Source organism: Melopsittacus undulatus, chromosome 1, assembly GCF_012275295.1.
Source record: "Melopsittacus undulatus isolate bMelUnd1 chromosome 1, bMelUnd1.mat.Z, whole genome shotgun sequence".
Classification (NCBI taxonomy): Eukaryota; Metazoa; Chordata; class Aves; order Psittaciformes; family Psittaculidae; genus Melopsittacus; species Melopsittacus undulatus.
Window position 1 is genome coordinate 84,384,488 of NC_047527.1, and position 26,830 is coordinate 84,411,317.

At 43.8% G+C, this 26,830-nt stretch overlaps 1 protein-coding gene across 2 annotated transcripts in view; it reads right to left on the reverse strand.

Annotated features, from left to right (window-relative positions):
* Nucleotides 1–26,830, reverse strand: part of BCL2 (BCL2 apoptosis regulator) — a 98,744-nt gene that overhangs the window by 54,479 nt on the left and 17,435 nt on the right. Inside the window, exon 2 of one of the 2 annotated variants that reach the window (XM_031049695.2) lies at nt 13,540–13,618. The exons of the other annotated variant lie outside the window; for it this stretch is intronic. Coding sequence (XP_030905555.2) covers nt 13,604–13,618 — 15 coding nt within the window. The 3' untranslated portion in view covers nt 13,540–13,603. Of the gene's footprint in view, nt 1–13,539; nt 13,619–26,830 lie in introns of those variants that run through there. 2 annotated transcript variants of the gene reach the window in all.

Below are 26,830 nucleotides of genomic sequence, written 5' to 3' on the forward strand. Positions count from 1 at the left end.
AAATATTGTAGCACAAATTCTACTAAGATACATACGTAAGCAAAAAGTGAATAAAAGGTGAAAAAACTGAAGGCACTTTCCCTATTCTGGGTGACAAGATTATTTGGGATTAACTTCTGTATTGGATGGATGACTCTGAGTACACTGTGGGTAAGAAGGAAATAATACACATTTTTGTGGCTACAAACACTAAACCAAAAAACTAAACTGTCTGGCTTTATATTGATAAAACACAGAGTTGGGAAAACACTGCTAAAGTTTTCTTGGTACAGACCATGGTACTGATCTTGTCTCTTTCTCAGTTTCTTTATCTCATGCTTTATCTTCCCTTTGCTTTCTACTTTTTCCCCCTTTTTCCTTTTCTCCCCCTCCTTCTGACCCCCTCAGTGTTCTGTTTCTTTCTGTCTCAGGTAGAGCAAGGTCAGTTAGTAAGGAAATCCTGATGCAGTTGTGATGCTTTCCTGCCACCCTTCAATGCTCACTAAGGATACAGAACCATAATGAATGATATCATTATTACTAAATTATTTCTTCCCCTTTTGTTTAATTTTTAAAATAACACTTCCGTTTTTTCAGTACAGCACACAGGGGGCACAAGAACATCTACAGCTGCTCTCTGGACATCCTCTTTTTTTTTTGGCACTGCTCCGGATGCAGCAGTGGCACCCCATGAAGCCACCTCAGAGGCATAGGATGCTGTAGGGTACACCAGTGGGGCAGCCCACCATCCTCCTGTGCTCCATTGGCACTGTCCTCTCTGATGAGACACTAGCCATTGAGGTGACTGGCTGCTTCCTGAAGATACTTGAGATGATGGACTGCCTCCCTCTGTACCCATGGGGCGAGTGGGAACCTAGCTTTGCTTCCAGCAGTGTGCTTCTGCACTTGAAAGGAAGGCAGTGATGTCCTGACCCCAGGAGGTAGATAGAGATGGGCATTACCACACTTCTCTGGGACATTCAGCAAATAACCCAGACTTAAATATCCCAGACCTTAGGGGGAGCTGTGGGTGGAGAGGGTTTTGAAACTCAGCCCCAGGTTTGAAAAAGCAGGTCCTAACATCTCTCCATTTGTCTCCTGCATTCAAGCTGTAACCACACTAAGGTCGTAGAGATAAAGGAAGAGAGATATACACGCTGTGTCTGCTGCTTCCCCGTTGGCACTCTCCTATAGCTTCCATACTCATTTCCATCTGTGCAAAGTGCATGTAAAACAACTTAACCCATTGCTAGCCAGATATTGAACCATGGGATTTGAATTGTTCTCAGTCCCTTAGGTACATAAAAGCATCCGCGTCTGCGCTTCAGGAGGCAGCTGAATTGCAGCCTTTGTGTGCTGGGTGCAGAGGAAACGGAGCCTGGTTGTGAGCATGTGCCAGCCCCGCTGGGTAAGAGCTGGCATTGTCTGCCTAACGAAGTGTCAATATTTCTACCAAGCATAGTGAGTAAATTTTCAATGGTATATTCAGGCTGTACATAGTAAAATGAATGAGTCCAAACTTCATAAAAGCAGGAAAGCCTACAATCGAAACATAACAGAAAGACCTGGATTTCCCAGCCTTAGCAAACAGCAGAGAGGGCAAAACTTTCAGAGCATCCTTGAATGCAGAGATTTAGAGCATCCTTGGCTGTAGCACCCAGCACCTACAGAAAGACACCAGGTGGGTGTGAAGGATGCTCTGCACTGCAGGACATCACCCAGGGGAAGCTCAAGGGGGACAAGCTGGGCAGTCAGACAGTTTTGAACATAGCAGCTCTATGCAAAACAGTCTTCACTGTGTCTGTTTCCATCGGTCATACACGTCTCCCTGTCACAGAGCTGTAAGTGGCACTGTTCACACATCCCATGGCAAAACAGAAGCAGAGAAGGCTTACAATACAGCAGTAATTCCAGTATACATCTTCCAGAGAAAGAGGAGAAAATAACTTGCAGTCTGCTATGTTAAAACGTCTTTCAGTAAAGTTTTTCCACCTTCAGTGAGATACATTATACTACGTATTTACAGTTAACACACCAGGGAGATAATCTATGTACACGTACTTCCAAAGTACTCTTGGACGAGAACTGGAATTTTCCCCTGCAAGTAGCATAACAACTAAATATTTAAATGGTTAGAAGGCCAAATGATTGCAAACAAGTCAGTAACAGCCATATTTCTCTCAGTTCTTGATATCACCCACTAAGAATAGCTCTAAAACAGGGCCCAAGTAAGCCCAAAATTAGTCCTTAAAACTAAGCATCATCATCATAATAATTACAAGTAATAAACAGCTATATGGAGTAGAAATATGCATACCTCCCTTGGAAAATCTACAAAAAAGCCAAGGGCAGTGTTTTAGAGAGCTCACTGCTTTTTCATGTACCAATCACCAAACACTTCTCCAATAAGCCATTCTGCAAACTGACACTTGATGGAGTTTGGACTAATTAAATAGTCATATGTCAGAGACAGATTCATAGAAGAGCCTTATATGGGTACCCAGCGTTTTGGCAAATGTGCCAAGTTCTGGCTATTCAACCACTGATGCTGCGCCCTGCAGACAATTTGTGGTTGCTGGTGCCATACCAAGCCCACACTTCATGATGACCAACCGGGATGATTAGGAACAGCCAGTGATGTTTTGTGGTGAAAGGCCGCTGTCCTCTCCAGTGCAGGAGGGAGATGGGTGCAAAGGGCATGGAGATGGAACACCATGTGAAGGAAGAAGCTATGCCCTACAGATGTCCCGCCAGGACAATGCCGCAGTGTTCCTGCTACATCCCGGCAAAGAGGAACACAAGCACGAGCGCAAACAGGGTTTGTGTGCATTCAATGAAATTGTTTTTGTATACAAAGAGGATTTCAGCTGCTGTGAGGCAGATGGAAGGCGCTTTTGGTTGCACTGAAATGTCTGGTACTGCCTGTGTTCGGAAGCATGCGTGGGGCACGAGCAAAACACACTACTGTGCAATGTAAGTTGCCTGGTAAAAATTAATTCAGCACAGAGCTATCTGAACTACAGGAAAACAAACTACAGGAAAAAACGTACCCTGCCACTCTGCTCTTTCCTTTCTCCTAGAAGAAAGTGAGTGTTGGTCATGAACCCAGGCAGCTCAAAGGAAGAGTGAGGGCACAGCAAGTCTCAGAGAGCAGCAACAACCACAAGAAACTTCTTTTTCAGAGGAGAGTGAACAGGGAGCAGCTACAAATAGGGAGCCTTTACCTTTGGAAGGGCACCATTCACCTCCTTTAGTCACTGACAGCAGCTCTGTTCTCTGGATAGGGTGTGAGGTGAGCACCTCCAGTCAATGACTACAGCTCACCCACTGTCCTCTCTCCCCTCCCTCAGGAGCTGAGCTGCTTCTGCATGCTTTTCGGGGTGCCATGGAAACAGGTGAGCCAAAAGGGAGTCCCACTTCCCAAAAGTTTGAGCAACTCTTTACTAGACCAGCTAGTTCATCCTACTAGGGTGATTGCATGGCTTAAATATCTGGTTTGCTAAGCTCTTTAATTGGGCAAGTGTTTTTCTGTTGAAATTTGCAGGTCTCCATAGATCATTTACCTTCCAGTACACCACGCCTGTTTAAAATCTTTCTCCCAGCCTGGTTTTGTATGGTGCTAATGTCAATCCATATCAAAGTCCACAGGAATTCTACACATGTGAATCCAAGTTTAAGCAAGGGGGAAAAAGGAAAAAAAAAAAGGGCTCAGATTTTTATTACGTGAATTTTATTGGAACATTCCCTTCATGTCCCTACATACAGAAGAGCGTCTGGATTCAGTTACAGCTGCATTTACTCCCACACATCTGGTCCCTTATTGTTATAGTTACCTTTTCTCAGGGGATTTAAGAAACTAGCCCCCCAGAAAAAAGCCCTTCACCTTTAGGCCCATGATGATGAAGATCAAAAAGCTTCAGCATTCCTGTACTGTGACATGAATTATGCTTTGAAGCTGTTTAAAAATTGCTCTTCTAATTCAAATGCTGCTGTTCAACCACTGGGTTTCCAACACTGGTGTGCAGCAGGGCTGGTGCCCTTCCTCTCTGTGTAGGGGTACAGCTTTCATTTATAACACGTAACCTGTCTGTGAGTGGCATTTCACTGGAAGAGATGTAAGGCGAGGTATAGCCAATCTCCCCAGCAACAAACATAGGGCCTTCAAGACCAGATCTTATCATGGTCTCACTGCAGAGACAAATTCTGTTCTGGCTGAGGGCAGGAGGAAAGTTCTGGGTTATTTCAGGGCTAACAAGGGTGGGCACTAAATACATATGTTGATGAACCTTGATGCTGGAAGGCAGACAAGGTTGCCAGGGCCGTCAGGGATGAAGCAGTGCAGCAGCACACCTAAACATATAGCCTGCCAGGGAGGGAGTTTGGGCGAAAGGGGTAGATAGGAAGAACCACTGAGCCCTTGAAATGACTACAACTGGGATGGCTATTACTGACACGAACAAAAAATCACAGTCCATTTTGGATTGCTCTCGTTAGCTGGAGAAGGAAGACAGTGTGTATCTGGGGCTGGAGTATGACCTGATTCAAAGACAGATATTGTCTGCATTTTCTATGCAGGAAAACATGAGCTAGGTTCCAGAAGGTGTCATTTTTCAGGGAGACAGTTTAAAGCGATTCGATTTTAAGTACAGATGGACATGATTTGGAAGAACCAAACTGATGTATTAAGAAATGTGTGCATGGCAGAGATAAAGGTTAAGATAAGGGGAGGCATAGCTTATCTGAACTATCTCCTAATAACCTCACTCGTGAGCTGACATGACTGGGACCTGAAATGATGTGGGCAGACAGTGGTGCAGGCTGCAAGGCTGCCCTTGCCCTGGCCAACATCCTGACTGCCCTGGGAAAATGCTAGTTAGTCTCGACAGCAATGTGCGCATTATCCTCCCAACCATACAGTAGCAGCCCTATCTGAGACCTGTAAATAAGGAGAAACGGCATATTCTTCAGCTTGTAAATTAATTTAATTCCTGGAGTGCACTTACAGAGTAATGCCTGAGGCTTAAAGGCAAAATGGAGCTAGAGACAGCACATTAGTCTCTGGAGAGACATACCAGCTGTTTCACGTCCTGATGGGGGTAGGGTGGAAAACAGTTGTATACAGTCTGCACCATCCACTTGAAATGAGAATATTTTCTCCTTACTTTCCCATACTATTTAAAAATCATATACCTGAATAAATATAGGAAATCAGCAATCCCCAGAGATGCATTAAGTCCAAATCCTGTGGTAAACCTCTGAAGTGATGAAGTAGAAACAGCAGCCTCCTCCTCCTATAGGGCATTCCCAAGGAATAATGATGCTTTTCCAATGAAGAAACAAATTAAAAGGGAAATTAAACTGCAGATTTAATTTCAATAGTAGTACACCCTGTAAATAAGCCTGTAAATAAGCCAATCTCACCATCCAAATCAGGCATCAATAGAGAATTAATTTAACCTCAGGAAAATGTTAAGCTTTGAGAAAAGGGTAATGAATGTTCCCCTTTCAAATATAAATCTATAATCAGGCCCCTCAAAAGCAAAGATGGTTAGGGGCTGATAGCTGGCAAATTCGCTTTAATAAATATGTAAAGGGTTTTCATCCTACTGAAGGGGCAAGGTTGGCCTCAAGGCTGAGATCCAAATGCTTCTAAATTTTATGGAGGTCTAAATTTATATTCAGATATTGTAACTAGCCCATGTCTTTTTAATAAGCTACATCAAGAACCTGCATGCAGATAGCATATCATCTTGAGACACCTCAGATGCAAAGTTCTTCTCTAGATCCCAAGCCTCAGTTTCCATGAGAAATCCCCTTCCAAAAGCTTATGGCAAATGCTAAGAGTTTCTGTTTTGGCATCTTCATTTCTGACTCCCAATGAGCAGTGGTTTGCACAGCACTGAGTCAGAATATCATGTCTCCAGCTCAGCTTGAATCAGGCAGGTAAGGCACAATGCAGCTGATCGCTTGGAGCACATAATTATAGCATCCATGAGCTGCTCAGAGGATGCTGGCACTGACAAAGTGGGAAAGGCTAAAAGCATCATATTAAAATGTCATAAAACATTCATTTTGCATGATTAGAGAAACCAGTAATTAGCATTTTTCTTTTAGAGCTTGACTTTTTATTCCAGCTACTCTAACCCAACTTCTTTCTATGGCAATTATTGCCAGGAAAGCAGAATTTGCCATTCTTTTCCTGTCCACTTTAAAACCTGCTCTGCAATCTGTCAGCTACGCAGGCCTCATATGCAATAGTTGAAGATAAGTGAGGGTTTTCTTCCCCTTAGTCAAATTACATTCATAATAAGCTTCAATTGCTAAAGACAGATTTGGGGGAATATGTCCATACTTTATTATATGAACATGTTTCTTCTCCGATAGTCTAGATTTATCTTGCCAAGGCTGTAGCTATGTGTAAAAGGAGTGACCGCAGGAGCGCATACATCAAGCTGAATTAAGGAAAAAAAAACCAAAACAAAACCAAAAGCAGAGCCATGTCTAAACTTCCTAAGAATAACAGGATGTTGATTAAATTGTGAGAAAGTTAAATAAACAAAAGATTTTTTTTAACTGTCTTTTGAATGCCTCAGACTTTCACTCGCCCTGGCTATGTCTGAAGGTAAGGAGGACAAACAGTGCATTGCTAGATTGCATGCAGATTCAGAAGGCAGTGCTCTGCCAAAGCTTTCTGAGCAACACTGGGTAAGTCACTGAAGCCTGGGGCATTTTGACATCTCGTTTCCATCAGACTAATTGAGTTGTTGTAGGACTAAATACAGGACAGAGCTGGAGAATTCTGCAGCAGAAGGGCAAGCTAATGTCTGCTTCGATGGGTGAGGCAAGCAGCCATGTTGCTCTAGCAAAGAGCCGTGCATGGGTGATGGATGGGCCTCTTGGAAAGCAAAGACTAGCACCACCCTGGTAGGAGCATGACTAGAAAACCCGTGTCGGGAATCACTAAGAAACAAGCCACTGAAGTGCTCTTGCTGTGTGCCATTGATGCTGATCAAAGGAAAAACTCAAAAGCCATTAAGAATCCCCAAATCTGGTGGCTGCTTCTGTCCATCAGAGGGTCATACACTACTTGGTGCGCACTGGGATAACATTGCCATATCCAGTGCCTTCCTGCCTCTGAAGGTTTTTCACCTGGATATTGCTTTCACCTGGCTTTAGGAGAGAAATCCATGTTTGTGATTTGCAAAAGGTTTGCCACCTTTCACTTCCCTGAGGAAACAATGCAAACCCTAAAAGCTCTTAATCCAACAGAGAAACATTTCCTTGGTACTTAAGCTAATTTTTTTGCTTTTTTCAAGCAAAGGGCTTTGTGTCCCTGCTGAGCTCTTGCCATCAGCCCTCATTACACTGGTTGTGTTTGCCAAGTCAGTCACTCCGGTTGCCCATGGGCTGAACTGCCTCCATGCTGCTGGAAAGCCATGCAGCTGCATAAGCATGGCACCATACTTTACCCACTGTCTCCAGCTTCCCAGCAAGTGTGTTACGTTGGGGACAGCCTCACGTTCACCCATTTATATAGATTTTGACTGGAATTCTCTTGAACTTCAAACTGCCTTTGGTGGGTAAGTGGGGATTGTCTGCATTCCCCTAACATGACCCGTAGCTACTTAGAAAAACAATAGGCATCTTTCCTCATACACCCCTTTCTAACACTCCCTCCACTAACCTGCTTTTGTTCTTTCCCAAACCCCTGCAGAGCTATCAATCTCTTTCTGACAAAAAGTGTCAATTTTTCCAACTACACCAAAGCTGTGCAGAAATGCAATAGCTTTTCTCAGCTCATTAATAATTTCAGAGAAGTAACGCTATTTTCTCTCTATTGTATGATTTACAAGTCGGTTTTTCATTTCATATTAGATATCATGGGTAGACATTAAATAGCTAAACAGAGATACTCTTATTCCCCTAAACCGATGATTTAGATATTTCAAGTTTCAATCACCTTTCTGGTGCCACTTAAATTCCTGATAAAGACAGTAATTAATAAATGCTCTTCTTTGATATCATAGAATCATAGAATAGTTAGGGCCGGAAGGGACCTTAAGATCATCTAGTTCCAACCCCCCTGCCATGGGCAGGGACACCTCACACTAAACCATGTCACCCAAGGCTTCATCCAACCTGGCCCTGAACAGTGCCAGGGATGGAGCATTCACAACTTCCCCGGGCAACCCATTCCAGTACCTCACCACCCTCACAGTAAAGAATTTCTTCCTTATATCCAATCTAAACCTCCCCTGTTTAAGTTTTAATCCATTACCCCTTGTCCTATCACTACAGTCCTTGATGAAGAGTCCCTCTCCAGCATCCCTGTAGGCCCCCTTCAGATACTGGAAGGCTGCTATAAGGTCTCTATGCAGCCTTCTCTTCTCCAGGCTGAACAGCCCTAACTTTCTCAGCCTGTCTTCATATGGGAGGTGCTCCAGTCCCCTGATCATACTTATGGCCCTCCTCTGGACTTGTTCTAACAGTTCCATGTCCTTTTTATGTTGAGGACACCAGAACTGCACACAATATTCCAAGTGAGGTCTCACAAGAGCAGAGCAGAGGGGCAGGATCACCTTCTTTGACCTGCTGGTCATGCTCCTTTTGATGCAGCTCAGGATACGGTTGGCTTTCTGGGCTGCAAGCGCACACTGAAGCTGGCTCATGTTCATTTTCTCATTGACTAACACTCCCAAGTCCTTCTCTGCAGGGCTGCTCTGAATCTCTTCTCTGTCCAATCTGTAGCTGTGCCTGGGATTGTTCTGGCCCAGGTATAGGACCTTGCACTTCATAAACCTGGCATCAGCCCACCTCACAAGCACGTCAAGGTCCCTCTGGATGGCATTCCTTCCCTCTAGCATATAAACCAAACCACACAGCTTGGTGTCATCTGCAAACTTGCTGAGGGCGCACTCAATCCCACTGTACATGTCAGCAACAAAGATATTAAACAAGACCAGTCCCAACACTGATCCCTGAGGGATACCACTTGTTACTGGTCTCCAGCTGGACATTGAGCCACTGATCACAACTCTTCGCATGCGGCCATCCAGCCAGTTCTTTATCCACAGAGGGGTCCACCTATCAAACTGATGTCTCTCCAATTCAGGGACAAGGATGTCGTGTGCGACAGTGTCGAATGCTTTGCACAAGTCCAGGTAGATCATATCAACTGCTCTACCCCTGTCCATCAGCTCTGTGGCCCCATCATAGAAGGCTACCAAATTGGTCAGACAGGATTTTCCCCTAGTAAAGCCATGCTGGCTGTCACCAAGCACCTTGTTGTTTTTCATGTGCCCTAGCATGCCTTCCAGGAGAATCTGCTCCAAGATTTTGCCAGGCACAGAGGTGAGACTGACTGGTCTGTAATTCCCCTGGTCATCCATTTTCCCCTTCTTGAAAATGGGGGTTATATTTCCCTTTTCCCAGTCATCAGGAACTTCACCTGACTGCCATGATTTATCAAATATGATGGCCAGTGGCTTTGCAACTTCATTTGCCAGCTCCTACAGGACCCGCAGATGGATCTCATCAGGTACCATGGACTTGTGTACATTCAGGTTCTTAAGATGGTCTCGAACCAGATCCTCTCCTACAGTGGTCCCAAGGTCTAGGTTTTCACAGTCCCTGTGTCTGCCTTCCAAGACTTGGGTGGTGTGGTCAAAGCATTTGCCAGTGAAGACCAAGGCAAAGAAGACATTAAGAACCTCAGCCTTCTCCAAATCCAGGGTAGCCAGCTCTCCTGATAGCTTCCGGAAGGGGCCTACATTGTCCCTAGTCTGTTTTTTATTCACTACACACCTATAGAATCCCTTCCTGTTATCCTTAACATCCCTAGACAATTTTAATTCTAACTGGGCCTTTGCTTTCCTAACCTGGTCCCTAGCTTCCCAGACAACATGCCTGTATTCTTCCCAGGATGCCTGCCCCTGCTTCCACCTTTTATAAGCTTCTTTTTTTCCTTCAGTGTTTCCTCAGCAGCTCCTTATTCATTCAAGGGGGTCTCCTGGCCCTCCTGCTGCACTTCCTTCTGGTCGGGATGCAACACTCCTGAGCCTGTGGCAGGTGATCCTTGAATATCAACCAACAGTCTTGGGACTCCTTGCCCTCTAGGGCTATATCCCATGGAACCTTACTAAGCAGGCTCCTGAAGAGGCCAAAGTCTGCTCTCCTGAAGTCCAGGGCAGTGAGCTTACTGCACGCTCTTCTCACTGTCCTGAGGATCTCAAATTTGATCATCTCATGATTGCTGCAACCAAGGCTGCCCTGGAGTGTCACATTTCCAACCAGCCCTTCCCTTGTGGGGAGCACAAGGTCAAGCAGGGCACCTCTCCTCATCGGCTCCTCTATTACTTGCAGAAGGAAGTTGTCTCCCACACAATCGAGGAACCTCCTGGATTGCTTGTGCCGGGTCGTACCCTCGCTCCAACAGATGTCAGGGTGGTTGAAGTCTCCCATGAGAACAAGGACCTATGAGCGTGAGGCTGTTCCTGTCTATAGAGTGCTTCATCCACAGATTCCTGTTGGTCAGACTGTCTGTAACAGATACAGTAATGTCTCTCATTGCTGTTCTGCCTTTAACCCTGACCCTCAAACTCTCTGTTGACTGCTCACCTGTCCCCAGACAGAGTTCCGTACTCTCCAGCCTATCCCTAACATAAATAGCAGCTCCCCCTCCCTGCCTGACAGGCCTGTCTTTTCTAAAGAGCCTGTAACCTTCCATTCCAACACTCCAGTCATAGGAGCCATCCCACCATGTTTCTGTGATGTCTATTATATCATGTCCCCATAGTTGTGCACACAACTCTAATTCTTCTTGTTTGTTCCCCATGCTAAGGGCCTTTGTATAGAGGCATCTGAGCCAAGCTCCAAATGAATCCGGCTCATTGGCTGGAGTGGCTGAAATATCTCTACATTGCTCCGAGAATTTATTATAGGTGCTGGCAACTGTATAGGAGTGTTGGGATTGAATGGTACCTCCCTCCCCTGACACATCTAGTTTAAAGCATCCTTGATGAGCCTGGCAAGCCTCCTACCAAACCCCCTCTTCCCTTCATTTGTCAGACCAGCTCCACCAGCCCCAGTAGTCCTGGCCTCCCAAACTGAGTCTCATGTTCTAAATACCCAAACCCCTGACTATGGCACCACCCTTCTAACCATTTATTAACCTGGCCAATCCTCCTGGCCTTTTTAGGATCCTCCCCTCTACCCTGGAGAATTGACAAAAAGACTATCTGAACTCCAGTGCCCCTAACCACCTCTCCCAGAGCTCTGTAGTCCTTCTTTATACTCCTCAGGCTACTACTATCTATATCCCTAGCACCCACATGTATCACTAGAAGTGGGTAATAGTCCGTGGGACTTACTAGAGCAGGCAGCCTCTCTGCAACATCCCTGATCTGTGTCCCAGGTAGGCAACACACCTCCCTTGCGACCGGGTCAGGTTGACAGATGAGCGCTTCTGTCCCTTTCAAGGCAGAGTCCCCTACTACTACAACCTGCTGCTTTTTCCTGGCAGCACCAGTAGAGATCTTCTTTATCACTGCACCAGCCGGTCATTCCTAGTGCGAGTGTGTTTCCTCATCAGCCCCCTACAGGACAGCAAAGTGGTTCTGGGTGGGAACAACAGATTTAGGAGGAAGCCCCTTGCTTCTAATTGTCCTCTTCCTCCTTTTTTTGTTGTTGTTGCTTTTTTTTTTGTCACTATTTCCTGGCTTCCTGTGTTTACAGCTTCTTTCTTTCCTCCACAAGCTACAATGGACGCTTGAGGCCCCTGTACAGATTGGGCCTGCAGCAAGCAGTCCTGCTTCCTCTCAGCTTCCCTGACATCTTGCAGTCTATTGACAGCGTTCCACAGCTCAGCCCCTGCTGCAGGAGAACCTCCACCAGGGAGCACTGAGTGCAGCCCTGCCGTTGTGCATCCTCCCCTCACAAGACCAGTGCAGGCACTTTCTGCACTCCCAAGCTCTGCACCGCAACCTCCCCTCTCAACAGCTCTATCTGGGTGCCTACGCTGGGCAGCGCCAGGGCAGCCAGAGCAGAACTCCCAGACCGGGCCCTGGTGGTACAGCAAGTGCTCACCATCCCGCACAAACTGCCTGCACAAACTGCCTCGACTTGCCCTGGTCGCTTACACTCTCACTCTCTGGGCAGGTTTTTAACCAGGCAGGGCTGGTGCTGCTCCTCCTGGCTCTGCCCCCTGTGAGTCCCTGCTCATGTCAACTGAGCTGCCGGCTCCTGGGCAAATCCTGTTGAGGGTTTGAGGCTCCCTCAGTGAGTCTTGCTACTCTGAGTTGGGGCTCCTGGACGCTGAGCTTCACCCCGCTCCGGTGTTGAAGGTGTCCTCTCTCGAGCTACTCACCTCAGCAATTATGTTAGTAAGCATAAACGCTAGTAAGAAGCCTCAGTATGTCCATACATTGGCATAGAGCTCTTCAATACTAGAGAAATGTAAAAAGGTGCTTGTATAATTTACTTACAAAAGGATCTTAATGGCATTTGAGGAAGAAAAAGTATGTAAATGAATATCAAGAAATGTAAACACCAACAAGGAAGATATTAAATTAAGCCACAGTTGAAAAGTTCCTACTCCAATGAGTACATGATGTGCAGCCAAAAACCTATTTTTATACTGCAGAGAATATTTAACTGAGCACATCTGCAATAAGCTTCTCTGGGAACATATATCATGGATCTTGTTCACACAACATACACAGGTGGATTGACACACCAATGTGTACCAGGTAGTGCAATCCACCAGAGACAGTGGACCCTGGAGCATTGTAAGCCACCCATGCCTTCTGCTCACCATACCCATTATACACAGCTATGGAAAATTAGTTCAGCCTGACTTCTCGGCATTTTTAAGACTTCTATACATACAGCTGTGGACTTTCCTATTGCCTCTCTGGTTTTGCTGAAAGGGACTGTGATTTCCAACACATCATTTTCCCCCCACTATTTCTCTGCAGAACACAGGCAAAAGTATTTGTTTTTGTCAAACCAAATGTCCTTGCTCTCCTTCCTCTCCTTTCAGGAGCCCCCAGCCTTCCCGCAAGCAACCTGGCACCCCGGATCAATATGAAGGGCCCTTGTGTCGCAAACAGCTTCCTGGCAGCTGAAATTATTCCAGCAGAGCCAATCGCAACACAATGCCTGGGGAAATGGCAATTCCTGACAGATATAATCTTCTGTCTTAGAATACAACATCAGCAGCACACTTCGTTTATCTTAGCGAGTGATAAGACAAAGTGGCAAGGTAATGTTGGACCTCACAGGGGAAACCTGAAAAGCAAAACTTTCACAGTTGAGCAAAAGCAGTCCTTTTCAGTCACTATTCTCTTTAGCTCACAGAAATGGCGAGCTCTGTAAATGTTTTCAATAGGCTGCAATTCCTTTTTGTGCAATTATAAATATTTTAACATATGACATCAGTACAATATGTTTTCATTGTGTTTAGATCTCTTTAATTAGGATGGGGCCCAAGTTCTCCTTGCTGCCTTTGGTACTTGGACTTGGCAACCAAATTTGTTTTGTCTCAACTTACTGTTCTTTCTTCCAGTGCAGAAGGAGCAACGCGCGCCTCTTTTTTATTTATTGTTCTTGATAATTGGCTTCATTTTCAGTCGGAACTGATCTGATCATCATGGAAAAAGAAATAAAACACATAAAAAAACCATTAAGGGATATTTATCTCCAAGTTAGAAGGGTAGTGAAAATAACCAGAAGGATGAGATAAGTGGTATTTCTAATCTAACGGATAAAATCCCCACTTAAACATCTACAGATGATGATACAGCTTTCAGACCCAACTATTTACGTTCTTTTATTTCTGGACTTTGCACTTCATACAGTGGTTAATTTATAGCAAGCAAAGGCATAATTTACAGGACTGCAATAAACTAGGAGCCTAATCCTGATACGAAAGAAGTCAATGACACACAACCCTCCATCACACGGACCATAGCTGCATGCTGGATCACACCTGGACAATGTCACCAGCCCTGGGTACCGAACAGACCAGGGCCACCCCAGGTACCCACTATCCCTTTTCCCTCAGGTGAGGAGGACAAGAAGAGGGTCCCAGCTGCTCCAAAAAGCTCTCAACACCGTCCCAGTGCCAAGTCCCACCACCCTGCAGCCATACTGGGATTATTCACTACACAGCTGGAGCCCCTGTGCACCGCTTAGTAATGCGAAAAGTGCTAGCAACGGGTACTTTCCATAACTTGGTTAATGTTTCCTGGTAATCAACAAGCAGGCCCAGAGGCTGGTCAGAGGGGTCTGCTTCGCTGGGGCTTAGGTGAACATTGTGTAGCAGGCTGGAAGTGTCTGTTTGGGTACGTCCAGCTACCAGAATTAGTCTGCAACTTTTGCTTGCTTATTTGTGGTCATTGAAATTGTGCTGCTACACCACACTATTAGTCAAGGCAGATACTAAATGACCAAATCGCTAGAAGATGGAAACAAGCTACTTAGAGTGAAAGACTACAAATTAGTAAAGTACATGGAGTAAGAATGCAACTCCCTTTGTCAGCCAATATGGCAAAGACAACTGGTTTTTTTCCCCCTAAGTAAGCTAATAAGAAATGTTAAGCAGGGCTCCATTTACTCTTGAGAGAGAGAGGCTTTTTAAGTAGATTTAAATGTATTAACTAACATACCAAAATGCTTTATGAGAAATCCTGGCAATAGAATTACAAAGCTTGACAGCATATTTGAAGTGAAAAATTAAATCATAACTGGTGTGCCCTGTCTAATCCCACTCATTTCAATCAGTATGAGAGCAAAACTTGACATAGAAAGAACAAGAACTAAATGAACAAGATGCTTGGGGACTTTCTGGTTCTTTCCTTGATGTCTCCTAGGGGCATATAGAGGGAGCTTCATCCTGTGATTCAGCCACCTGACCAAAGATTGCACGTATCTGGGTTTGATTCTCTGCTCCCTACCTGACTCCAGGCACATCAACTTACGGATGGATCCAGAAACGGCAATTGCAGGCATTTAAGCAGCACACATGTCTCTGTAAGACCTACAGCGAGACCAAGAGAGCCCAGCATGGCACCATGTAGCCCAGGAGCCAGGGGAACTTGTTGGGCCACCACAACTTTGTGAATCTGCCCAACTCAAACAGATAGGAACTATTGCCTATTGAGTCAAGCCAGTATGCTTAGCCCATGCACAGGACCAGCTTCTCCCACATGATACATCTACTTTCTTTTCTCTAAACACATAACGGTAGCTGTCGCCAGGCCAGTAGTTAACACTTACCTAGGGAGTAGTTTGCTTTGCCTTCAGTCAGAAGCCTTTCAAGGCTTCCACCACCAAGGAAAGCAGCCTAACCATCTGAACAGGGGTGGGGAAATACCCCAAGTAGGGAAAAAAGGAGACAGTGCATTACAACCACACATGAACACTGAGCTAAATTCATTACATGGTACACAGTGCCTGCGACATCAAAGCCTACAGTGTGTTCTCCCAGAAAAAAAAAAAAGAACAGCACTGCAGATGTAACAAAAATACATGTTGTGGCTCACTTTGAATGAAAAAGTGTTCTACTTTACATCATTAAACACAAGAATACGGCATGTGAAAGTACTGAAGTAGTCACATGAGAGAGATATTTATGTTAAAAATTCTCCAACTGTCATGCAACTCAGATTATTATGTTTTTCTTTAAGGATAAAAATTTGCATAGAAAACAGAGAAAATATTTGGGGGATAAAAATAAGGAGGAGAAGCAACACGATCCTCAGTTCAGATCTTCCCTAAAGTTTTGAAAGAAAATGGGAAGCAAAGCAAACGCAAAGCAAACGATACTGCAAGTTTCTCAGCAAGTCTTCAGGAGCACATGTCTTTGAAGTACCAGAGGGAAGGCTCAATCCTATTACAGCCCTCCTGAGGAAGTGTTAATCTTCTAGACAAAGAAACCAAGGCTCACTTTTTATGAACTCACATGTATTTTTGATTGCTTCTGGCTTGGTTTATTTGTTTCTTTAAGGCTCATCAAACCTGATTTTATTCTGAACCACTAAACCTACAGTTCAAACAGCAAGCAGAAGCTGCTGTAATATATCAGAACACTTTCTTTTAGGAATGGTGAATTTACAGGGCTATATTTAACCATTATTGATGACATGCTGGCATTGCAGAAACCAATAACATAGCCCATTGCCAAAAATGGCACTAGGATTTTATTCCTGATTTAGAAATTGCTGGTCATGGCCAAAAAAAAAGACTAAAAGATGTTTTGTGGGTTCGTAAAAAAGGATGCAAGAAAAAAGGCAGAGTTCTAGAAGATAAGCTATACTGATAAAATGTAATCCATTTATGTTAGAATTAGAAAGGATTCAAGGTTTTCTGGTGCTTTAGAGTATATTTATCATAAATAAGTCAAAGTTAGTACAACATCATGGCACTGTCTGTTGGGAGAAATTTGCAAATCAGGCCCTTTATTAGGATTACTGTGATTACTTTAAGGGAAGGCAATCAAATCCAAACTCTGGGCTTTTTTATGTTTTTATCTTCCAGAGACAAATGAATAGCTTTCAGTTGGGGATTTTTCTTTTTTTTTTTTTTGTTTAAGTATAAAAACCAATTATTGGTCTTGACAGAAGCTGAATTCAATTCCTTTCTTGATGTTGTGCAGTGCACTTCCGAGCAGCTTTTGCAATCTCTGACTAGCATACAGCATTTGCAGTCCCTCCAACAAAACAGAAAATGTATTTGCAAGCTCATTGATTGATTGATGGCTTGGCTTCACAAGTGAAGATTTGGGAAGGGCTTTAACCACGCTTACTACAAGCACGATGACCAAGGGCAAGTGGGATATGCAAATCTGGTTGGAAAAGAGTGCTTAGGCAATCAGGAAGTGTCCAACCAGGACTGTCATCTCCAGAGAAATCTCAAGCTACCCATGCGCTGGTCTGCCCGCATGCAAGGTTGGATCTGCAGCTTCCCATGCACTTTGTCACCCACCATTTCAACCCTAATCTGTCCATACCGACAAGTGAGAGCAAGGCCTTCCAGCCTGTGCAGTGGATGTTTTAGGTGAGGCACAGCTTGTGCAGAACTGGCCCCACCCTTTACACCTGAGGTTTAACTGCCACAGCCTAGCTAGCTAGGACGTGTAAGCTCATTACTACTAGAATAACAGCACAGACTCGACTCCCAGTTTGTTCTTGCAGCAATGACAAAGAAAATTTACATTATTAACACGGGGAAAACCACTGTGATCAATTTCTGATTTATTTAATCAGATTTGGGGTTTTTTATGTTTCTGTGTGGATTCATCACATCAGATGTTTTTCATCAACTCCACCTTCTTGGAGAAAGGTTGGCAGGTCCCAAAGGCGAGCTGTCCCAAAGGGGACAGTATGTGTCTTACACAAACCCACACCCCTGCTCAGGAAGCCTTCAAACTAGGTTTAAAGACATTTTGCATTTCTTTTTCCTTTGCAAGGATCAGTGATGCATCATTTGCCATGCTCACCGTTGCTCTTCTTGACCAGGAGACTGGCTGCTTGTGCTGTCCCTGCTGTTTCCCCTGGAGGCCAGCCTTGCTCCCAGGCCATGCATCATCCTGCCCACCATTGAACAAGAAATGCTGTGAGCAGCCAACCCTTGGAGAAGGAGAAAGATTTCCAACCTCCATGTGGGCTCCTGCTGGTATCCCAGATGAGGATCAAGACTTAAAATGCAACAAATGCATTTGCTGTGGTGCTAGTACTGCTCTGCTTGTGCACTGCAAGCTGCTCAAGTCAGATATTGAGGAAAAACTGCACCGTGGAATTTGGTTATTACATTAATTTGACTTTGTTAAACAGTAAAGGGGAATAAAAAAGATATACGAGAGCAGCTTCAGACATAAACAAGGAGTGTATTCCATTTTGGACAGCCTCACTCGCTGTGTATGGCACAACATGTAGTTTTCTTCTTTTTGTTTGTTGTTTTCAGTTCAGGTTTTATCCAATTATATATCTATTGTGTGACAGGCCTGGCATGAGCGATCCCATTTACAGGAAATATTTCTGAGATCACAGGCCCTGCAGGCTAAATGCAAACACTGGAGCAGATGGTAACTGATCCAGTAGAGCTGTACCTAGGGGTGCTGGAAGGGGGAAAAGACTTGGAAAGTAAAGCTGCTAACAAAATAACCTCACATTATTAAAATCTACAACCAAATCAGCCCAGTGAGCAACTAGGGACCTCATTAGGGATACCTCTGACCACTGCTGCCGACCTGCTCATAGCAAGAGTATGGGGTGGGAGGGAGGACAGGCAAAGAGGGTGCCTGGCTATAAAATGACTTCCTACCTGCCTGAGAGGAAGGCAAAGAGGGCAAAGGGGGGTGATTACCACCAAGTAATTACTGTTCAATAGCAGCAAAACTCTTGGAGGAGAGACATGAGAGCTAAATGTCAATCCACCCTTTAACACAGTCATTCCCAGGCTCTCCCTCTGGCATGGCCAGAGGATGTTGAGACTAGCGCTGTGAGACAAGTTCCCTCCCCTTCATAACAACATGACGTCTGCGCCTGGGCTGGGCCTGCTGATGCTCTTATTCAAGAGGATGCCCTCTAATCTGTAACGCATCTTGTGTTTACAGCAGCCTGGGCTGAGGCCAGGTCGGCATGAGAAATAGCCGTTCAGTGGAACGATAGCAGCCTAATCACACAGACATGCTCAGCCAGTGCAAATGCCGTTTATCCTGGGGGAGGGTGGGGATTAAGGAAGGAAACTTGCATCAATATGTTCTCTAGCACTTTCTTGCTGCAAACCCCACCCTTTTGAAGATAAATCTGTATTTATGCTGAGGTTATCAAAAGTGCTGTGATGAGAAATCACAGCCTGAATGAACCATACTATAGCAGGAAAGCAATTCAACCACACACCTGCAAAAGCAGGTAACTTCCTCACTGTGTATTTAAGTTGCATCTATCACAGTGAATTTCCAACCTTGACTATGATAGTATCCCAGTATAATGACAGTAACTTTGTTTTTAAACACATGAGGAGCTCAGGGAGCTTGCATGATAAAAGTGAGATTCCAGACCAGTAAATGGGAACAGCTGACCAAAGCTCTTGAGAAACACTGACTCATTCACAATCACTATTTTAAAGGTTGGTAAAAGTTACATCACTTCATAAGGCAGAGTGCAATATATCAACTTAAGTTACTTTACCTAATTTATTTGCTGGAGAGGGACTAATTATGTCCACTTACCTATGTTAATTGTATTGTCTTGTTTTTACCAAGCAAGGTTTCACTAAGCTAGAGGTGGTCCCTCAACTACGCTTATATATATTTTTTTATACTTCTGCTCTTGTCCTACCCCCTTCAGCATCTGTGGCTGCTTCTTGCTCATGTAGAAGATTTATCTTGCCATCCCATTGCCTTCTGTGCTCTTTCACAGACCAAACACATGGTGTTTGCTCCGATTTTCTTTGTGGGAGATGTTTCCACACCACAGGGCAGTCCTCTGGACTCCCTCTCAGACTGGTCAACTGCTTTCTGTTGGAAGCTGGGCACAGCATCCAGCTGAGACTTCACTAGTGCAGAGTCTCTGTATAAAGGTTGCTTCACATGGTTTGTACCTCACTCCCCTTTGGAATGCAAAAATAAGCCTTGACTTACATGAGCAGTCCAGTTTTACCAGGATCCTCTAACATAAACCCCCCTGCTGCTGCGGAGCTCTGTTTAAATCAAGAGGCCTTCACATGGGTGAAGATGTCTTAAAGAAAGATCGGGATGTAACTCTGTCACAATTATTATGATTTGGTAACATTTAGCAGCTGTGTTTTTTTTTGCTGTAGACATCAGTTTTATAGCTGAAACTGTTCCTTTAATTTTTTTGCAAGAATGTTTCGCTTTTTTTTGGTCATTGTTGTTTCCTGGACTCCTAAATATAGCCAAGTGGAATAACTAGCACCTCTGTAAACTGCTGGTTAAATGCCATGCTGAGTTTCATTTTGCACTCTGGAAGGCCATTTAAAACACATTAGACTTGCAGAGCCCAAAATTTAGGAAATTATTTACATTCTGGGAATAACTTCTAACCATTTCCTCAGGCTTTTCTGCTTTGAATACACGTTAATGCTATTCCCACCAAATAAAAGCGTGGCCTGAAAAATACCAGGTATCAAAATAAATGGCATGTCAAAACTGAAAAAACACAATTGAGAAAAACTGGAAAGGTTGCTCTGCTGTCACGAGCTGTTTTGTCGCTGGGATGTTAAACAGCAAGTGGACCACTTTGAGTTTCACGGGAAATTTCAGGCAAAGCCAGAGAAGCAAACTCACTGACAGCAAATGAAGCCACTGCTGCACTTAACCTTATGGAATGAGGTTCATTAATGTCATTATTTAGTATAAAGGCACATTACTTCAAAACTACTACACAAAACTTCAAAACATCATGGAATTGAGTATTACATTTCTGCCTGAAGGGGAAGTAGGACGTCCATCTGTCTCGTTTCTCCACACCACAAGGTGTAAAATTGTGAATGGCATGGTCATTGGAGGCAAAGCATGAATCCTTCACTCCACCCTGAAAAAAACCCCACGCACGTAACAGAAAGCTGAGGTACAGGGCTCAGTACTAGAAAACACGGTAAGTGCTTGGTGATCCACAAGCCTGTGCTACATCCATTGATTCCCAAGTCATTTGAAAGAATGCAAGCCCTGATGTCCCTTTGAAAAGAAGACTGCCTGATCCACAGAGAGTAAAACTTGCTTATTTATTCAATTTTTCTGTCAACATTTCAAAGGAATTATCATCCCCATTTTGCAGTAACTAAGCTGTTTGCCTAAGGTCAAAGAGTGAATTAACATTAAACTAGATTACGGAGTATCGTGGTTCCCATTCCTGTGGTCAACCGGCTAGCATCTGATTAGGTCACCCCAGTACATTTAATTTAAAAAGAATGTTGAATCTAACACTCTGCCTATGAAGTGTTCGGGCCTTCAAAAAAAAATCATGTGAAAGTGAGAGAGGGAACAATAAACAAGGTTTCTATGTCTCAGTAACTTGCAAACCCAAAGCGACAGAGCCATGCAAAGCACTGCACTGAAATACTGATATTTGCAGAGAAAGTCAGATAAATACTCTCTCACGCTTTTTGGGCACATATGCAGCCTGCTGGGTCTGACCATTGCTGCAATCAGGGGGCAGAGTGAGTAGCTTTGGAGAGGCTCAGCGGCTGCTCTCTGATAGCCCCAGCAGTCTTCGGCATCTGCAAAGGCATCACAGCCTGGTCAGAAGGAAGGTGTAATGAAAATTAGGTAGAATGAATACCACTCAAAAGGACTTCCTGTATTTCTCAGCTTTAAAACAGAAGATGGGCTACAGGACCTGTTCAGACACACATATGAAAGGAGCCTCTTTTAGAAACACCAACTGGCCTGTGCTGGAAGGCAGGCTGGAAGGGTCTTATTTTATGAACTGCGCTCCTCTTCCAGGTGCTGATGAAATCCGTAACATCAAACAATGAAGATCTTTGCTAATTTTTCGCATTTGCTGAAAGGGCTGGAGCTTCTTGGGAAAAACACGTATTTTTTTCAAGGCACAGCTATTGCTTCTGTTACCACTGGCAAGCCGCAAACAGTTGCTGGCCCAAACCAAACTGCAGCACCTCACACACAAGCACTTGTACCCCTGTGAATTTAATATTCTCAAACAAAACCTGATCTCAGAATTTCTACTTTGAAGCAGCAGGAAACTCACAAAGATTTCGTTGAAAATAGATATCCAACATAATTTGTTGATGATTCCAAACATCAAATAGCCTCCTGTACCTGTTTGGTTATTTAAACAATGCTTCTTCAGTTTGCCTGCCAAGCTAAATGTTTCTGAAGTCACAATTCAGACAACCACTAAATAACATAAACTGTGAAGACAGGTCTTCAGAAGCCCAAAACCAAGCCCTGCAGCACATCTACAGCGGAAGAATAGAGCTTGCCTTTATGTGGGACTACTGAACAGCAACTATTTCTGAAGTCTTCCATGAGTTGCCACTCTTCTGCAATAAGAGTGCATTGTTCCTCTTTCGCCAAAACAAATACTGCAATACCCTAAAGACTGTCCAGAAGCAATGTGGCCTCTTTCCTAAAAATAAGATTACTGGTTCATGGACTTGTTCAGGAACAGCTGCTCTTCCATACCTTTTTCTGAATAACAGGTGCTTAGAGAAATCCTGGGAAATCTCTCATCAAAAATGTCAAGCTTTGGACATACATAGATATGTTAGTCACCCATATGCAGGTCATTGGGTACCGAGATATAAGCAGTGGAGGTTAATTAACTGACCTAGATAAACTATGAAAAGCTGCAGGGAAATCTGAAGAATAATCACTACAAAACCTTAAAGGTCAATGAGAAGAGTCTCTCCTGGCAGAACCACCGGCTTTCCAAAGGGTTTCTGTGGAGCATTCCCTGTGGTACCACCTTCCAGCTTGGATACAACCAAATCACTGGTGATTTTCATGGCCTATTGCTCTGCATACATGTGATCCCCCATGAACGTGCCTTTTCATGCACAAAATGGTATTCCCACATGGAAAATAAGCAATTTATCTTGCATATAAGTTTAGTCTTCATGTACAAAAGTTAACATGCAAACAAGTACATGAAAATTAGGGTCATGTTTTCTGAATTTAATTCCAAGAGCACACTCCACAAGGAACAGCAAGAAGACATACTGATCAGCTAAATATAAGTCATTAAGATAATGCTTTCTCTTCCTACTCTTGCCTCTCTGAAGACCTTTCTTAATTCAGCAGTTAGCTACATACTCACTTGCCTTCAAAGCATCCCACAAAGGTTTGCAAATGTGTAATAAATGAACAAGACATGCCTCTCATAGGCTGCATTAATAAGGGTAGGGTTGCATTTCAATCAAAGGAATGATAATTACATTCTTAAAGAAACTTTTCTTAACGGGCAAGCAGCAGTGAAAAAGTGCATTTATGCATCTATGAAATGTGTTCTCTGTCCATGAGGCTTAACAGTTGCATGAGGAGGATGCGGGATTCCTTTTCTCCTGTCCCCCTCCCCTAGCTCACACACCTCTAAAAGATCCTACTGTTGAAAGTCTACAAGTCTGTTGGTAATTTCACCAACCAGTTTTACCAAGCCTCTCCTCCAAACTCCCACACAGCAGAAGTATCCACCTTGCACCCACATCTTGTATGCTAGCACGGAAGAAAGCTTGGGAGCTACCACTATACTCACAGCTGTTTTCCACGAATCTGAGGAACACAATCAGCCTAATTGTTTCTTTGAAGCCAGATTATCCTTTTCCTGTGGCCTAATTTAGATTCCACATTAAAAGCATGTAAAGCTAATAATGGAAAATCACTCATAATTGAACTTGCAAAATATTGAAACTATTTTTTGCTAAACAGTCTCAAATTCTACTTCATTTTTCTCGCACATGCAGTTTGCTACTTCAAATGGAAAACACTATAGTTATGATCTACTCAGTTACGAACTCAAGCAGTTCTGACCTGTAGCAAGTAGGATACAACCTGAGATGAAAAAAGAGAGCTCTGGTATTACTCAAAGTGTACCAAGGTCAAGTAAGAGTCTTCTGGGACTCAATCACACCCACAAGTACTGCAGACCTTCTGAGACAAAAGCAGTACATGACAGAAGAGCACAGAGGCAACAGCAGGAGGCCCATAAACATTGGCCTTTTACTGAAAATGAGCAGCTGTTGGGTGTTATGATAAGCCACTAAAGTAATGCTCTCTACTGCCAGTGAGTAAGCAGTTTCAGAGCATGCTTAGTGGTAGGAATGTTATACTATCAACACACCCAATTTTGAAACATGAAGCATTTTCAATTTAGCAGGAGAAACTGAGGTTACAATACACTCAGTAGCCTGTTTGGCTCAGACCTCAGGGCCCAGGTTGCACCCAGCTGATGATTCAATGTTCACACATGGACTGGCACGCAAAGAGCTAGTAAAATGCCACCAAAGAAAAACTCTTAATGGGTCCTTGCGTAACCCAGGACCTATGCTATCCATTCTTCAGCACCATCTACTGGTACCGCACCTAGCATCAAACTATTTGCCTGAGGGCCATGGCCAGCTGTCACTTGCTTATTCTTTCAAGAAAGCCATTGACCCCACTACATCCAGGGTCATTGCATCACTACCAACAGCCTTTCCCACATGGCAGATACAACCCAATGACACTTCTGGGACTTACCAAACTCTGTCCCATGAGGAGACACCTACAGCTTAGGCTTGAACCATCTCATATAATACTGGGGGCCTGGGCTGAGGCTGTTCCAGCTGAATAAATGAGATGACATATTTCCATGGCCAAGACGTTCTTGACCATACATGCAAGATTGACCTATAAATTTTCTTGCATCTGCTGACCACAGAGTTCTATCTGACAAGTGCTATCTTTCTTCCTCTTCATGCCTCTATCATCTTTTGGGCTTCAGTCACATCTAAATGGCATCATCACATTCGAGTGACTCAGACAGCACCCCTTCACTCATTCAAGTGTGGCTTCAGGAGGATGAGAGACAAAGTGCAAGGGACGGCAGCATCCCCAGGAATGGTATGTACACTAACCACACGCAAGCATACTGGCTTTGCATGGGAGAAGTGCAGACCATCCCTGCTGAGCCCCCACCAAAATGGAAAGGTACTTGTGTCTCACCATGCAGGGTCTGAGCAGCACTTGTACAATCAGCTCCCCTGCAAATACTGGAAACATGGGTTGCAGCTGGTTAGGCTGCTTCTGGAAAGCAAAGCAGTTGAAGAGAATGCTCTCATTACTAGAAAGAGCCTTTCTGGGGCCACATGGACAGTTCTGGAGACCAGAATGAGTACAATGCACAGGCTCTCATCTCTGTTTCAGCGTCCTCATGCTGTTGTTTCACTGTTTAGCTGAATGCTGGGAAAGTGTTGACAGGGATTTCAAAGGGAAGTTTCAAGTCTAAACACACTCCTAAATCCAGGCCCTTGGTAGTTATTTCCTTGTGTATGAGAAAGGAGGGGAAAAATGAAACAAAAACCCCACTGCAAGCCCTTTCCCAGGGCACAGAAGCAATCACCCAAAGAGTTGAAGCCCAGCCAGTCCCATGCCCTGCCCAACATGCCAAGTCACTCTCACAATTCCTCAGCCTGCCTCCAAATACCACGCCACCAAATTGGTCAGCACCGTTTAATTTGGGTAAACGGTGGTCGTGTGGGTGCTGATCAGCATCTCCGATCTCCTGGAATGGACGTCCCGCTGCCGCTGGTCCTGCCCTACCTAATTTTTAAGCCTGAATATGGAATTTAAATATACCATGCATAATGTAGGCAGAAGTGATTTTCATCCTCTGATACCCATGTTTTTTTCCTGTTTGGCTCAGTCATTTAAAGGAACAACTTTCTCCCTGAACTCTAATCATTTGTGAATGAATTATTAAAAAGCCTGACTTTACAAGCAGATTTTCTTTCATATACAACAGCGCACAAATAAAAGAGGAAACTGATTAAACAGGGAACATGACAGTATTCACTTGACAGCATACTTTGTAAAAGCCAAATTGGGCATGTGTGGTGCACGTGTGCACATCTGCGGGCGAGGAGGGGTGGTTTCTTTCTTCAGTCTTTCTTCTCATTTAGAATAACAGTGTGCTGTTCTGGCACTTTTAATTTTAACATATCCAGCTAACTATGATTTTTTTTATAGTTGGTATTTCCTCTTTAGAGAGATAAAATATTTTAGCTTGCATTTATTATTTATTTCTATAAATTTATTTTGAAGTAATGGGGCTTCAGTTGCATTCTTGAATGGCTTGCATTTCATCTCCAAAATCCTAATAACTCTGGAATATATAACTTACTCCTTCTTGTTGCAAACAGACTCTAGATTATATTCATAATAAAAACCGAGGGATGCTGCCAGCTCTATTTTGAAAAGTCATGGCGGTAAGATGTCTGCATTTTGCAACTTCATGTATTTATTCAAGACCTATAAAATACTTCTTTTGAAGTAAATTACAAGCATGCAGTACCTTGAAGTTATTAAAAAGAAGTAAAATAGCTAAAAATGCCCATTTTTTTGTGTGAAAGCAACCATGTTTATAACAGCAAGAATGTACCGTGAATGGGAACAGTATTCAAGTATCTCCATGCATTAAAGCAAAGCTGTGTTTGGGGGGTTGGGCACAGGGTTTTCATGTCCAGCCACTGTATATGCTTAGGCTCCCACTGATGACAGGGGGACCATAGCCATCTGCCCTTGGTGCCCCTCACTGGGGTGTTTCTCACTTGTGTTACCCTTGCACCAAAGACTTTGCCTTCAAAGAACAACTTAATCCAAAACATAGCTGGCAGAATTCCCTTAGCTCTGTGCTACTTTCTGCAAGACATTTTTTTCAGATCCTCTCTGTCCATTTCTGTGGCAGGCATACAGATTCAATAGCTTACACTTTTGTCTGCATTAGATACTATCAGTTTTCTATATGAATCTCATTGAAAATAATAATAAAAAATATTAATGAGGAACATGAACATACGAGCTAGTATGCTTTCAGAAAATTACAAATCCATGCAAGAACATGATGACAAGATTATCTGAATTAAAATAACACTCGTATAATCCAAGCCTAGGAAATGATTCCTCTGATACTGCCATCACAAAACACTGAGGCTGATTTCTTCAGTACAAAATCAGACTGTGAATCTCAATCTATACAGCTACCCAGAATGATAACAGTTATCTCTGTAAAACTTTCTTGCATTTAGAGAACCTGCATGAGTCTACTCATCACCCAATGCCAGCTGAGGCTCACCAGGAGAAGCACTGTGATGCCAGTGCCTTGCCCTGACC